Here is a 15,632-nt window from a genome sequence, read left to right as displayed (position 1 = left end):
ACCAGCTGGCAATCACACTTTGTCCACATCGCTCTGCCCCTGGACCCGGCGGGCTTCCCGCAGCATGGGACAGAGGGACACCCCACCCTTGGGGTGTCTCTGATACTAGAGAACAGTCTCTGGGAGGGATGCATGTATCCTCATCTTCAATTGCCAGGTGGGATGTGGGGAACCCATAGAGGGGAGCCCGCATATTCTAGCTCCCATCTGTCCCATCCTCTCAGCTGAAATTAGAATTCCTCCAGCCCACTGGAACACCAGGACCATTTGTTTAAATTGGCTGGAATGAAGCAATTAGGCACTGGCAGGAAGATTAATTCCAAGACACAGTCCTTGTACATGATTACATTACTGAGCAGTTCTCTACATTTCAAGTGTCTCAAACACAATCAAAGCAAATTAATTCAATTGTGAGGCACGTCTTACCCGGCTCCCCACCACTACCCTGATCTTTAGAAATGTTGAAGGGTTTTAATTTTGAAATGGGAGGCTAGGACTGACAACTACATTGTTTTATAGTCATGTTTTCCCCCCCTTCAGGGACTCCTAGATTATGTCTGTGGGTCAAGAACTGTTAGGGACAATCACCTCCTCAAACGCTACACTGCTCTTAAAACATTGCTTCCTACTGTCTCAGAGGAAACCGACTTCAACTTCTCTTGGGACATGAATCTGTAGTGATTAGGGTTCATTGTAAACATCTGAGGGCTTCCCAGGTGGCTCAGTGGTAAAGCACCCACCCTGCCCAATGTGGGAGACTCAGGCTCAATCCTTGGGGTCAGGAAGATCCCCTGGAGAAGGGAATGGCTACCCACTCTAGTATTCTTGCCCGGAGAGAGGAGCCTAGCATGGAGTTGCAAAGAGCTGGACACAACTGAGCAACTAACACATAGATGCAGATAAACATCTGATACAGGAGAGACAGAATCCCTGGTTATTTTGGCAAAATACAAAGGGGAGATGGAACACAATCCAGCAGAGTTCAAAAAAGTTTTAGGTCATGCATGAGTTTACACATTCAAAACAGCGTGAAATCTGACCCTGCTTCATGAGCCAGGCAGATGCTTTCTTTATATCCCTTTGAAACTGAAGCACAGATTATGCACTCTTGTTTAAAAGAGAAGCCTTGAGGGATGCATTGCCCAGCACAGGGAATCTAGCCAATATTTTCTAACAGCTTTAAATGGAGTATAATTTATAAAATACTCAATCACTGTGTTGTGCACCTGAAAGCACTATAATACTGTAAATCGATTATAAAAAAGAAAATTAAATTAAAAGTTCTTCAATTAAAGAAAAGAAAAAGTCTTGGGGAAAAGCTTTGAGGTGGCACATATGTTCCCTGTCTTGATTTCATGGACGGTTTCATAGGATATACAAGGTTAAGAACTTACCCATACTGAAGAATGGCACACTTTGAATGTTTGCATTTAATTGCATGTCAATAATACTTCAATGATATTATTAAGAAAAAGAGATGCATTCATCAATAACAGTACAGCAGCACTGTGATCAAGGGTGCACACATTTCCGAATGCAGAGTATTATGTCCTTTCATAAAACACAGGTAAGGGTCCAAGAACAGTATGTTTTGCTGCAAAATCACAGCAGGACATGGACACAGCATCTAGGAATTCATAAAATTGCTGTATCCTCTAAGTTAGGTAAATGCGAAATCATAAGCTGACTTAGGTAAAATCCAAATCAATTCAAACAAACAAACAAACTCAAATTAGGTTAACAAATAAGATGAATATCATGACCAAGTGTGAAAAAGGTGCTTACTTTGTGGATCTGAAATCTCGATTCCATTCAACTACATTCTATGTTAGGTCCACAGAGAGATACAGATATCTGTGACCCTACAAGGTCAATGTGCTAAGTCACTTTGGTCGTATCCGCTTCTTTGCAACTCTATGCACCACAGCCTGCCAGGCTCCCCTTTCCATGAGATTCTCCAGGAAAGAACTGATTGGGTTGCCATGTCCTCCTCCAGGGGATCTTCCCGACACAGGGATCAAACCCGCGTCTCTTACATCTCCTGCACTGGCAGGCGGGTTCTTTACCACTTGGGAAGCCCACAAAGTCACTAAACACAAACAAATCGGCAAGCACAGATTCCCCAAGCAGAGCAAGGGCAAAGGAAATCCAGTCTGCAAGTGTGAGGGCATGGAAAGAAACAGGAAACCCAGTAGCGAGGTTTGTCTGTTCCCTTCGTCACCTAAAAATAATTATCAGAGATCTTAGCCTGGACCACCCAACATGGAATCAGAGTTGAAGGTCAACTCTTATCTCTCCACCACCAAGGGAACCGAGCTGGTTCTAAACGCTCTTACCTGAAACACTAGAATCCCCGTGTTGGCTACAGCCAGGTTAATCTTCGTGCCTTCCCGGTCCTTGGCCGGGTGCAATCGGACGCCATACATCTCCAGTTTGCGGGCAATCTCTAGGAGCTGGAAATCCGATTCTGCTGGTGTCTGTCCACTGAGAATACAAAAAAATCAAGAGAAAGGCCAGGAGATTTGAACTCCCTGTGTCTATGAACTCAAGATTAAGCACCTTCTCCTCCTAAATAAAAAGGTGTTTCATCACTAACAATGGGGCTACCTGATCAGACGACACCCAGCCTCCAGTTCTTTATAACTCACAGTCAAGCCAGTGGAACAAAAGCTGTATTGCCTGTGTAACACAAAACCCCCAAAGTCAATGTCATACTTGGCCAGTTTTTTTTTTTTTTTGAATCTCAAAGAGTTTCCTTTAAGGTCATATGAAAGCAAAACTCCATCATGCTGAAACAAGTTTCTAGTCACTTAACAATAGCCCTAAATTTGCAAAGTTCACAGCAACACTATCAAAGGCAACTATCAACCAGGACTCAAGTGCTTTCCTTGAAACGCAGTAACAAAAACAGGAGGCACAGAGGATAGTTGAAGATATTTTATGGATCAAAGGAAAGAAACCAAAATGGAGGTGAACAAAGGTTCCCCATTTCCACACTATTCTTACGTTGTCCTGAGTTCATGAGGTCCCCTTCCTGATTTCCTGGTACTTGGTCTTACACTCTTTCTCTTACTCAAAATCACAGGGTTCTAAAATGCCAGTGTTATTCTTGTCTCACAAAAAAGCAAGGAAGGATTCCAGGGGTTTGGTCTTGAGTGGGTAACCTGCATCTCTGAGAGTCCAGGATAAGTAAGAACACTGATTAAGCCTCTGGGCTCTCCTCCCTCCCTCTTTGTATATTTCTTCCCAATACTTACTCTGTGCACGTGTACAGGTACTTAATGAGTGTCGGAGGACAGAAACAGCTCAAAGGAAGCAACAAGGGAGACTTACATGTGGTTATGGTGAAATTCCACGATTTTGTCTTCTAGCGCATCTTGCTGAGGTATGTACTTATTTTTCGCTAAATGCTCTCTGTCCGATGCCTCATCAAAATCCCCAATCTCAGCTACAAAGAAAGGGAGAAAGAAAAACCAGCCACATGTGATTAACACTTCACAGTTTGTTACATTCCCAGTGGACTGTTCCCCAGCTAGTAAACTGGAAAAAGTAGCCAAGAACATAAGGCGATCCCAGCTGGTGAGTATCCTAAGGGCGAGATGTGAGAAGCTGTGGACGGGAGGACGGATTTAACAGCTCTGCCAATGTAAGATGACAGTTTCCACTTTTTCTCATCTTTACCCGTTGGAAAGAAAACTTCAGAATCATTCATCTTTGGCCATCCACGTTCCCGGTTTTCCTTCCTCCCCACCCAACTAGGGGTTGCTTCTACTTTAGGCAGTAAATTCTAAACAAGCGGATCAAAACATTCTGACTTTCAGGGCTTGACAAAATCGACTTTGGAAATGCACATATAACAATTAGTGGAAACCCTAAATGCTTTATCATGTAGAGAAAAGATGATTGTAAATAGGGGTAAAAGTACATAATGGGCTTCCCAGGTGGCTCAGTGGTAAAGAATCCACCTGCCAATCCAGGAGACATAAGAGATATGGGTTTGATCCCTGGGTCAGGAAGATCCCCTGGAGAAGGAAATGGCAACCCACTCCAGTATTCTTGCCTGGAGAATCCCATGGACAGAGTAGCCTGGCGGACTACAATCCATGGGGCTGCGAAAGAGTCGGATGCAACTAAAGAACAACAATGAAAGGTACCTAATCTAATTTGGTAAAAATAAATGGCTCTTATTATCAGAAATGACCCAACAGACTGCAAATCCTTACAAAATTTTCATCGACAAGAAAGAGGGTGCCTATTTTTCTCATGTAACCTCAACACAGTCCCCTAATTGCTCTAACCTGGAAAATTAAAGGATAGAGCTTTAAAGTAATCATTGTACCTTTAACAACACTAACTCCAGCTCAGTTTATAGCAATTCAGTACAGATGGGACAGTGTGCCTTATCATATAGTCTGTGTAGCAAGCTTAATAAAATGAACGGAGCCCAGCTGTTTAGAGGAAAAGCAAGTTAACCGTTGCTATGAAACCCACCCTTCACTTTGTCTTGTGAAGCAGCTTGTCACACTTTGGGCAATGCACCCTGGTAATCACGCAGGATATGCACTATATGTTGCTATAATTCACAGCCCCCGAGAATATTTGCTTTGCACCCAACAGTGCCAACTCGCCTGGCACCAGCTGGGCCACTGGAACAATCAATCACTTGCGAGCTTCCGACTGCTATGGCAAAATCAATAATATTTCCTAACTGCCCTTTCTTAACAAATTTCCTCCTCCCTAAGTTGCCACTCTCTATCACAAAGGACAACATGGAAGTGGGGGAACCACCACGCTGCCACCACCCACTGGCGGCCTTGATGATGACGGCACTGTCTTTTCGGAAATCTCTTCTCTCCTGGCTCAAAAGAGCCCAGTGCATCTCACTATTCATAGTAACAGTGTTCTATCACGTCCCTATGAAATACCAAATTAATGAATACCAAACCATTATTCCCAGGGGAAATAAGAGCTTAGGTTCCTCTAAGAATCTTGAAACACTTTTTCATCAACCAGCCGAGTTTTCTGTATGCGTCTGTAGAAATACATCCTCTTTTATGCACTGTGTTGATTCATTAACATTAAACCCACATCCAGCAGCGCTGTAACTCAGGCCCGAATGAGGCATATCTGCACCCACGTGTTTCTCCACGTGTGTGTGTGGGCTCAGCCGCTGTCATGTCTGACTCTTTACGATCTCACAGACTGTAGATTGCCAGGCTCCACTGTCCAAGGAATTTTCCAGGCAAGAATACTGAAGTGGGATGCCATTTCCTCCTCCAGGGGATCTTCCCAACCCAGGGGTTGAACCTGCATCTCCTGCAACAGCAGGCAGATTCATTATCACTGAGCCACCTGGGAAGCCCTTATTTCTCCATAAGGCACGTCAGAACCTTCCTGCACTTGTGGTTCAGCAACGATACTTGGGGGCCATTTAAACAGGGAAGTCACCAACAAAGCACAGAAACGCAAGAAGTGTGGCACTGAATGGATCATGAAAAGGATACTTGTTTCCAGTATGAGAGCTGAAACCAGAAAGCAGAGCATCACCTTCTCTGGCCCCCGGCTGGGGAGGTGTGTGGGGGAGGTGACTCAGATGTTTTTACCATCTTGTGCATTGTCTGCATGTGACCCTGAAAGCACCCAAAATGCTAATTCTGGGGCTACAAAGAAACGGCAGAGAGCAGGTGCATTTGCAAACATGAAATCTACAGACAATGAAGACTGACTGCATATGGTAAGGGCGGGTGGGGACTCACCTAAACCCTGAATTTTTTTTTTATGAGTTTTGAGTTTGGGTTTCTTAACATACATGGATTTCAAAACACAGTCTTTTCCATAATTCAATAAAAGAGTTAAGACTTCCAGTCTGTCCTCTGGCATCCGGGTCAATACACCTGAACTGTCTTTTCCTTGGAATCACTTGCCTTTCAGCTCCTAAAATGCAAGGGCAACATGACTATGAAATTTACTTTGTCCCACATGCTTTCTTCTTGGAACTAGAAAGTGGCACCTGCTTATGTCTGGAGAGTTTGAGAATCGATAAGTGTTCAAGATATGACTTGCTATTTTTTAATCAGAGGTGTCAGATTAGCTGATGCGTGCAAGCTAAATCGCCTCAGTCGTGTTTGACTCTCTACCATCCTGGGGACAGCAGCCCACCAGGCTGCTCTGTCCATGGGGTTCTCCAGCCAAGAATACTGGAGTGGGTTGCCATGCCCTCCTCCAGGGGAATTTCCTGACCCAGGGATCAAACCCATATCTCTTATGTCTTCTGCCTTGGCAGGACCGCCACCTGGGAAGCCCTTATATCAGCTGATGTATATACTGAATTCCTTATCAGTCTACTCTCAGCAAAAGATAAAAAGAACAACTCCAGATCTTGTGATTTTCCTGAACTCTCATGAAGATGTACTTGGGCAAACTTGTGCTTGTACAGCCTCAGACTGGACGCACATACAATCTGCTGAAATGCACCCCAGTCAGCCTCCACGCTACACTAGAGGTCCTCTTATAAACAGGCCCACCTAGTGTTTGAATCTTCTCTTCATCAGCTTGTCCTACTGGTCTTCTCGGAGTCGATTAGGGAAAATTAAAAGTTCGAAGTTTGTACAGGGGATATCTAAGACGAGCAACAAAGGAACCAATGAAAAATATGTCTGAAAGATGACAGTGCATTCAAATGAAAAGAGGAAAATTTTTAAAAATCGGATTGTGTATATACGAAAAGATGAGATGAAAATACAGCTCAGTAGAGATAATTTTCCATCAGCACTAATATCACTTTCTGCAGAAAGGAGATGAACTGACCCCTTCTACAGTACTGATCATGTAAATAATGATCAATCATTTCAATGAACACACCATTCACAGAAGATTCTCCTTCTATGACATGGTGTATGGTTTGGTTGCTAAGTTGTGTCAGACTTTTGCAACCACCTGGACTGTAGGGCACCAGCTCCTCTGTCCATGAGATTACCTAGGCAAGAATATTGGAGTGGGTTGCCCTTTCCTTTTCCAGGGGATCTTCCCAACCCAGGGATCTAACATGGGTCTCTGGCATTGTAGGTGGATTTTTTACCAACTGAGTCACCAGGGAAGCCCAATAAATGTATGGGATGCTCAGAAATACAGAAATAGGGTTTCATAAGTATAAGAATATTGAAAGTGTGTCACCAAACTGCGTATCAGAGAGAACGGAAATAGCAGGAGTACTTCTGGACCCACCTATTTCACCTCCTGTGGAGAATTCAAGATTCAGGGGATTTTTGAGCCCTTGTTGATGTCTGGGGGTAAAGGGTCCCCTGGAGCGAGCATATGGCTTTCTGGACTTCAGTGACCCTCCACTTCCCATGTGCGTGGCTTACTCTAACCACAGACTTTTAAAAGGAAGGGGCCTAAGAGAAAGCGGCTACAAGACTAAATGGCATCAGAAATGGTTGAGTAAATTTTTCTTCTCTCACCAAAAGCCCAGGGTCGGAGACATTTCCTGAAGTGGCTGTTCTAATAAGGAAGTTTTATTTCAAAATTTCCCATTGTTTGGAAAGGGAGGGCCACAGGTGAGTGATAACAAAGAAAGGTGGATGCGTTTATTGAACTCCTAGTGTATTCTGAATACTGATGCTATCGTTTCATTTTCACAGCTGTAGGAAACAGCTTCTATTAATCCCCTGTTCCAAAGGAAAGAGAGGTGAGGGACTTTGTAACTTGCAGGCTGATCAATCAACTAATAGAAACGAGGATTGCCTGATTCAAAACATTGCTCACTCCACTGTTACTGTAAGAAGACAGAAGACCAAACACATGAAAGGGAAAAGTTAGGTAACTGTCTGCACCGAAGTGTCCTCAGTTTAAAATGGGGAAAACAGCACTGAGCTCATGGGGGTTGTTACAAAAATTAAATGAGATAATACACAGATCTGAGATAATACAAAGAACTAGAACATAGTAAAGTCTAATAAAGATTACTTTTTTTGGGGGGGTGTCTGTCCTTTCTTTTTCACATCTTTTTTTTTTTTTCAAATTAATAAGAAAACACCCATCTATTAAGTCTGGTAGATATTCAACCATGCCCATGTACAAAAAGGGCTTCCCTGATAGCTCAGTTGGTAAAGAAATCCGCCTGCAAAGCAGGTGACACCGTTTCGATTCCTGGGTTGGGAAGATCCGCTGGAGAAGAGATAGTCTACCCACTCCAGTATTCTTGGACTTCCCTTGTGGCCCAGCTGGTAAAGAATTTGCTTGCAATGTGGGAGACCCAGGTTCAACCCCTGGGTTGGAAAGATCCCCTGGAGAAGGAAAAGGCTACCCACTCCAGTATTCTGGTCTGGAGAATTCCATGGACTGTATATATAGTCCATGGGGTCACAAAGAGTCAGATATGACTGAGCGACTTTCACTTTCATGCACACACACAAAAGACGATAAGCATGGTTTCCACAAACACCTTGTCATTTTGGACTAAAGTAGTTTGTTGACTACTAGGAGTGACCCTTCCTACAAACTTGGAGTCTTGTTAATTGGGCACCTATGTGGACAGGCTGGGCCTGATTACATGGGATTGCTTTGTATACAATGGAAATTTTAAAATGGTATGATAGTATTTATATGCTAGTGTTTATATATGTTGACCCTGGTCTATGTACATACTATCCTTCCTGAAACATAATGTGTGTATTTAAAGTAACTTCTGCCTTACCAAGAGAAAAAAAAATGCCTAGGTGGGTAGTCAGTAAGCCTTAGAATGAGCACAATCTAATTATCCTTTATTTAGTATTTAAGAAAGTTAAAATGTCTACTTCAAGCATCACTTGGATTCTATCCAGAGTCATGTATCTTGGTTTACTGAACTCTTGAGCAGAGTACAGGAAGGGAAATCTTGGACAGTTTTATGTCTTATGTCTGAATGCTAAAGTGTCATATTCAATGACGAATATTAAATCTAAGAACAGGACTGAACTAGTTTCGTCTACTTGGCCACCATCCATTCAACTGAATCCAAGTCAGCTGAGTTTTCAACAATTACATCTTCCATCTTGAAAAGCATGGCAACCACCAGGACAGAGAAGTCCCAGGTCAACGTCTGGGGGAAGGGAGTGAAAGCGTTAGTTGCTCAATCAAGTCTGACTCTTGGTGATCCCGTGGACTGTAGCCCTCCAGACTCCATGGAATTCTCCAGGCAAGAATACTGGAGTGGACTGCCATTCCCTTCTCCAGGGGATCTTCCTGACCCAGGAATAGAACTCAGGTCTCTTGCATTGTAGGCCGATTCTTTAGCATCAGGGAAGCCCACGGAAGGACAGGAGTATTAAATGACGTTAAGAGTGTTACTTTCCAGCCTCTGGCTTTTGTGCTAATGCAACATCAGCCGAAAACATTGTTTGCAGTAGATGTCATTTCCCCTCACCAAGCAGATGGCTGTGTATTTCCCACACACTTCCTGAAGGAGATCAAAGGAACTTACATTGTACAATGTGCGAGATCAGGAGGGCAGCGCTGTTGTCATTACATGCCAGCCTGCCTTGAGCCAGGTCCTGCTTCACCTGCAGAGCGAAGAGGTACCTACAAACAGAAGCAGAGACGGGCGTCATACACAGAGAGGTGGGCATCCAGCAAAAAGGGCTCAGAGTTTCCACAACAAAGTCAGGCTCAACCGTGGCAGTTTGCCTTTACAGCGAGGACCTGGTGAAAGGTACGTAAACCAGAAAACAAGAAAAGTCTGCACAGGTGGGAGGAATTCCTGGTGCAACTGGCTGCAATGTAAATATTCACACCTCCCTAAAAACACTGGGAGACATATGCCGCAATCCTCACACAATGAGTAATGCACTTCATTTTATATGGAGAGATAACAACCATAAAAATTAAGACTATAACTTACCACCCTATATATTTTTGCGGGGTATAGCACACATTTAAACTTTTCTCACAGATCAAATATACTAAAAAATGGCTCTATGGCCCAGACAATAACAGTAGGCTATTATGGTTAGGAAAAGCCTTGTCGATGGAACTGGAAACACATGAGTGTCTTTTTTTGTGGTGGAACAGTCACTCAGCTTCTTCCATAAGCTGCCAGATGTGTAAAAATCCATTTATTTAAAATTTCTTTTCTTTACGTGGTAGAATAAAGCTAGTAAACATTTTTAGTGGAAGAGAAAAATGGATTTATAAATCAAAGAAATTAAGTAAAACCAGGGTGATGTTAAAATTGATTTGAGAATATCAATATCAACTCACAGATTTGTAAGAAGATATTTGCTAGTTTGGGGCTTCTCTGATGGCTCAGACAGTAAAGAATTCACCTGCAATGTCAGAGACCTGGGTTTGATCCCTGGGTTGGGAAGATCCCCTGGAGGAGGGCGTGGCAACCCACTCCAGTATGGCTGCCTGGAGAATCCCATGGGCAGAGGAGCCTGGCGGGCTAGAGTCCACAGGGTCGCAAAGAGCTAGACACAACTCAGCACAGTTCCTTCCTTCCTTGCTAGTTTTGTCCACTGTCAAGAAGAAGCATCACACTGGCAGCAAGCAACCCTCAACAGCTAGATTCTGGCTCTCACACAATTACTATTTGAAGGATATAAAGGCAGGGAGAAATGGTAGATTCCAGGCACGGAGGAGGGAAAGGTACAGAGTGAGCCTAGACTATCTAGGTATGCCAGAGGGCAAACAGCTTGCAAATATAAAGAGGCTCTATTATAAGGCAGAAAAAACCTGGAAGGGGTGTCCACTGGCCAACATTGTGACAACGTGAACAGCAACATGAAGGATTAAAGTGAATCAAAACACATGGAACTAATGAAATTTCTTGAGTACTAATGAAATTTCATAATTTTACATTATAATACTCAGGGGGAAAAAAAAAGAAAACAGGAAAAATGAACTGTATTACCATTTGAGGAGTCTATTAAAGCATTCTGTATTAAAAGTTGGTGATAGTGAAAGTTGCTCAGTCGTGTCCGACTCTTGGTGACCCCATGGACTCTATTCAGTCCATAGAATTCTCCAGGCCAGAATACTGGAGGAGGCAGCCTTTCCCTTCTCCAGGGAATTTTTCCCAATCCAGAGATCTAATCCAGAGGTCTCCCGAATTGCAGGTAGATTCTTTCCCAGCTGAGCTATAAGGGAAGCCCAAGAATACTGCAGCGGGTAGCCTATCCCTTCTCCAGCGGATCTTCCCAACTCAGAAATCGAACCGATGTCTCCTGCATTGCAGGCGGATTCTTTATCAACTGAGCAATCAGGAAAACAAGGAAGCCCAGTATCAATATCAAGGAAGCCCAATAAAAATTGGTAATCTAAGGCAAAAAACTGGCATGTAATCTGTCTCTCCTGTAGGAAGAGTATTTCACGATATACAGATAGGTGGTTCTAGTGGTGAAGAACCTGCCTGCCAATGGGGGAGACCTAAGAGGTGTGAGTTCGATCCCTGGGTTGGGAACATTCCCTGGAGGAGGACATGGCAATCCACTCCAATATTCCTGCCTGGAGAATATAGAGGAGCCTGGTGGGCTACAGTCCATTGGCTTGCAAAAAGTCAGACACAACTGAAGTGATTTAGCAGGCACAGATAATCCAGCTGGATAAGGCAAAATTCTACTTTACAGAAGTACACCAACAAATAACACAACAAAATAACAATTATAAAACACTCATCCTACGGCCTCTAAAGAAATTACTGACTCTGGCAAGGATTGTTCTCGGCGTAAAAACCACTTAGGAGTCTGGACATTTGAATGCAGACAAACTCACAAGACTTTCCTTTAGAAGGGAAAGGTCAGAATGCTACCACCCTAACTCAGCGATCAATCTCAGCATCACTAATGAAACAGAAAGCACAGGACCCCACTACGAGGGGATTCTAGTCAAGAATGTGTAACTTGTATCTGACAAGCTTTTAGAACTGAGGTCTAGTTCGCAGGGAGTACAGAAGACAGAGAAATAAGTTACACAGGAAGCAATCAGACAAACTTAGGAGGTAGGTTATCTCACGGTACAGCTGGTCCAGTTTTTTCAACAAGATGGTATCACGAAGAAAAAGAGATTCTGCTAGATTAAAAGGGGTTCAAAGGCTGTAACAACCAGTTGCAATGTGGAGTCCTACGGTGAATCTCACTTTAGATGAGCAGATATAAATGACATCTGAGCAACAAAGGGGGACATTTGAATACAGCCAGGGTATTAAACGAGATGAAAAGTACACATATATACACAGAAAAAAAATGAGAAAAGCTCTCCCTGAGGTGCTAGCAATGCTCAGCTCTGGGCAACAGGTACATGGTAGTTTTATCTTCTTAGTCACATTTATCTAGATATTCTAACTTTCTACACTGTACATGGATTATTTTTTAACAACAAAAGGGTCATTTTAATTTTTTAAAAAAGGGCTTTTAGCAAGACTCACCACAGAGGTGTCACGAAGAATTAAATGAAATAACACACGGAAAGCACAGTGACTAGAATAAAAGCATTCAACACAAATTAGCAATTTTAAAAAACTGAATAAAAATGAATCCCCTTTAAGTCTTTTGTTGTGTGTGCTAAATCGCTTCAGTCATGTCTGAGTCTGTGGGACCCTATGGACTGCAGCCCACCAGGCTCCTCAGTCCATGGGATTCTCCAGGCAAGAATACCGAAGTGGGTTGTCACGTCCTCCTCTAGGGGATCTTTCTGAACCGGGGATTGAACTTGTCTCTCTTTAAGTCTCCTGTGTTGGCAAGCAGCTTCTTTACCACTGCTGCTGCTGCTAAGTTGCTTCAGTCGTGTCTGACTCTGTGCGACCCCATAGACGGCAGCCCACCAGGCTCCCCCGTCCCTGGGATTTTCCAGGCAAGAACACTGGAGTGGGTTGCCATTTCCTTCTCCAATGCATGAAAGTGAAAAGGGAAAGTGAAGTCACTCAGTCGTGTCTGACTCCTAGCGACCCTATGGACTGCAGCCTCCCAGGCTCCTCCATCCATGGGATGTTCCAGGCAAGAGTACTGGAGTGGGGTGCCATTGGAGGCATTTCATAACCAGAAACACACAAACACCCAAAGATCTACCAGTTGACAACGACCTTTCCCCAGGCCCCCATAATGTTCATTCATTCATTCTCTTTCTGTGTCTACCTGGGAAGTCAAAGCAGAGTAAAACAGAGCATATAAAAATAATCACAACATCAGCACAGACGTTTAAATGGGAAGAGGTGACACAAACCATCCCTCTGGATTGGGCTGTGGTTATTGTTTTTTGAAGCCAACACTTCTTAGAACTACAGGCTTTAATTCTTACCTGTGTAGTTAATTTCCAGATAAGCAGGAAGGACGTGTGTTTTAAAAGCATGTCATTTGGAAAGTAACCAGCTATCACTTTAAACACAGGGCCCTGTGGTCCAGAGACAGAACTCAGGGTTCAGGGCCTCTGGGGAGGGTCTCTCGTGGGTGTGGAGAGGGTGTGGGGTTCCGAGAGCTCCCCTCTTTCATTAGAGCTGAAGGATGCAGGAGGAGCCTGTCACTCCCTGATTACGCTGACTCTTCCTGTCCTAAGGCCCTGGTAATCCCACTGGGCACTGTGTCATCTTGTAATGATAGCTCTAAGTCAGGCACGCCGGCTGCAGGGCTAACTTCAGAAATCCAGCAGCACTTTCGGTACCATAACTGAAGCAATTCCCATCGAATTCACACAAAGTGCTCAGAGCAGAATCAACTGTCCTTGGCAGAAGGGTAGGCGTATGAGGGGGGAGGCGACGACAGTGGTGGGGCCAGAGGGCTGTCACTTCCAGGGACCTCAGGGGAGGAAGTCACACCCCTCGGAAGCCATGTTTTAAACACGTCTGTTTTCATTAACTTCATTCGGGAGCTCTCACTCTTTCTGCCACTTACTCAACGTACATGACGGTGTCCCAGCCAGCCAAAGGCAACACTGCAGCAGACCCTGCCCGGCAGCAAACTCAGACAGGTGCCCTCCGCGTAGAAGAACACAGCCAAGGGGCTTCCTTGGCCGCACAGTGGTTAAGGCTCCGCTTCCACCGCACGGGGCGGGGGTCCGATCCCTGGTCTAAGATCCTGAGAGTCATATAGTGTGGCCAAACTGCCTCCTCGCAAAAACATAGCCAAGCAGAAACTAGATCCTACTTAAGACGCGATGCTCAGAGAGTACTATGTCTGACCTCACCAGCAGAGCCAAATAATTCCCAGCTAGGACAGAAGAAAGCCTGGTAATTTTCTTCTCAAAGACCCCTCCTAAGTGGTTTTAAATTTGCACCGAAGAGTCAGTACTTCGCTCCTTCCAGATGCTTGAGACCGGGTGTCAGGAGAGTGAGAGATTCAGCAAGAATGTAGTCCAATAAATAGAAAGGATTTCAGCCTCTTGTTTAACAGCAAGATGCAATTCAATCTTTGATCTATACAGACGGGGAGCTGAAAGCTATTCCTGGAGGCCCGAAGAATTAGCTCCAGCTCGAGTGCACTTCGAGTCCGCTCAACTGCAGGCCCATTTCCGTCTGTCTCGCTCTCATCCACACGTCCCTCGCCTGAAGTACTGTCCCTACGGGGCTTCTCCCAGATCCTCCCTCCCTCACCATCTGCCATGGAAAACTGCCAGGAGTCTCAATGGTCACATTATTAGATTTCTCCTTAAACAGGACTCTGTGGGAGTGTGGGAGTTGACCCCTTGGATCTAGAAGGTCGCCTTCCCATCATATCTTTCAGCAAAGGGGAAAGTGATGCAGAGCTTCTAAACTTCCGATCAAGTTGATCAACCCTGAGCCAAAGGAATTCTCTCGTCCGGAAAGACTTCTAAGATGTCAGTTAACTCTGGGAGCCAGAAAATGGCAATAACAAAACTCCAAACCTGCTTGTGGCCGTTGAGGAATTTATCAGATTGGTCAGAGCAGCTGTCAAGATACCAGGAACACACACACACACAGAGGGCTGACTGGTCACAAGCTGTATGGAATTTTATAACCAGGACCAGAAGGGTAGAAAACTCTCAAGTTTCTAGAGACGATGATTCACAAAAACTGAAAAGGTGCAAAACTCATTGCAAAGTAGAATGGGGAGAAAGGTGCGGAGAGTGGAGGTGGGGGGAGGGGGCGGGATTTAATGCTGCCAACTCCCTAAGCAGGATGAAGGCCCAGTGAGATGCAGGAGGAAAAGGCCCATTACTGACCAACAGCTGGGCTCGCCTTTAGATTCATTTCAGTGTTCTGAGCTTCGAGCAACGCACATTCCAACAACAGGAAAACCAGGCCCAGAAACTGACACACTAGCCCAATAATGACACGGTGTGAAGATGCTACTGGGGTCGGCCCTCCAGCCTGGAACTTGGGCGGGGGGTGCAGCCCCAACTGCTTCTTCACATGAAGGGTCCCAGCCATGTGGGTCCCAGAAGGCTGACGGTTTCTACACGTCCTGGTCACGTAACTGCTGCTTTCAAGGGATGGAAGTGGAGGAAAACAACCAGTGGTGACTCACTGAGAACACAATGGGCTTTCATGGTGGTCCAGCCGTTAATGAGTCCGCCTGCCAATGCAGGGAACACAGGTTCAATCCCTGCTCTGGGAAGAGTCCCCCTGACGAGAGGCAGTGGAACAACTCCACTGCGCCCGTGCTCTAGAGCCTGGGAGCCGCGACGAGAGAAATCCGAGTGCCTTA

At 44.7% G+C, this 15,632-nt stretch overlaps 1 protein-coding gene across 5 annotated transcripts in view; it reads right to left on the bottom strand.

The window, feature by feature from the left end:
- Window positions 1-15,632, bottom strand: part of FARP1 (FERM, ARH/RhoGEF and pleckstrin domain protein 1) — a 307,741-nt gene that overhangs the window by 60,990 nt on the left and 231,119 nt on the right. For all 5 annotated transcript variants that reach the window (XM_069601923.1, XM_069601925.1, XM_069601920.1 and 2 more), the window contains 3 exons: window positions 9,461-9,558; window positions 3,334-3,448; window positions 2,337-2,484 (listed from right to left, as the gene is read on the bottom strand). In XM_069601923.1, coding sequence (XP_069458024.1) covers window positions 2,337-2,484; window positions 3,334-3,448; window positions 9,461-9,558 — 361 coding nt within the window. The remainder of the gene's footprint in view (window positions 1-2,336; window positions 2,485-3,333; window positions 3,449-9,460; window positions 9,559-15,632) is intronic.

Source organism: Ovis canadensis, chromosome 10 (genome assembly GCF_042477335.2).
Source record: "Ovis canadensis isolate MfBH-ARS-UI-01 breed Bighorn chromosome 10, ARS-UI_OviCan_v2, whole genome shotgun sequence".
Taxonomy (NCBI): Eukaryota; Metazoa; Chordata; class Mammalia; order Artiodactyla; family Bovidae; genus Ovis; species Ovis canadensis.
The sequence above is the reverse complement of the archived record's forward strand: the minus strand, read 5'-3'. Positions and strand labels throughout refer to the sequence as shown.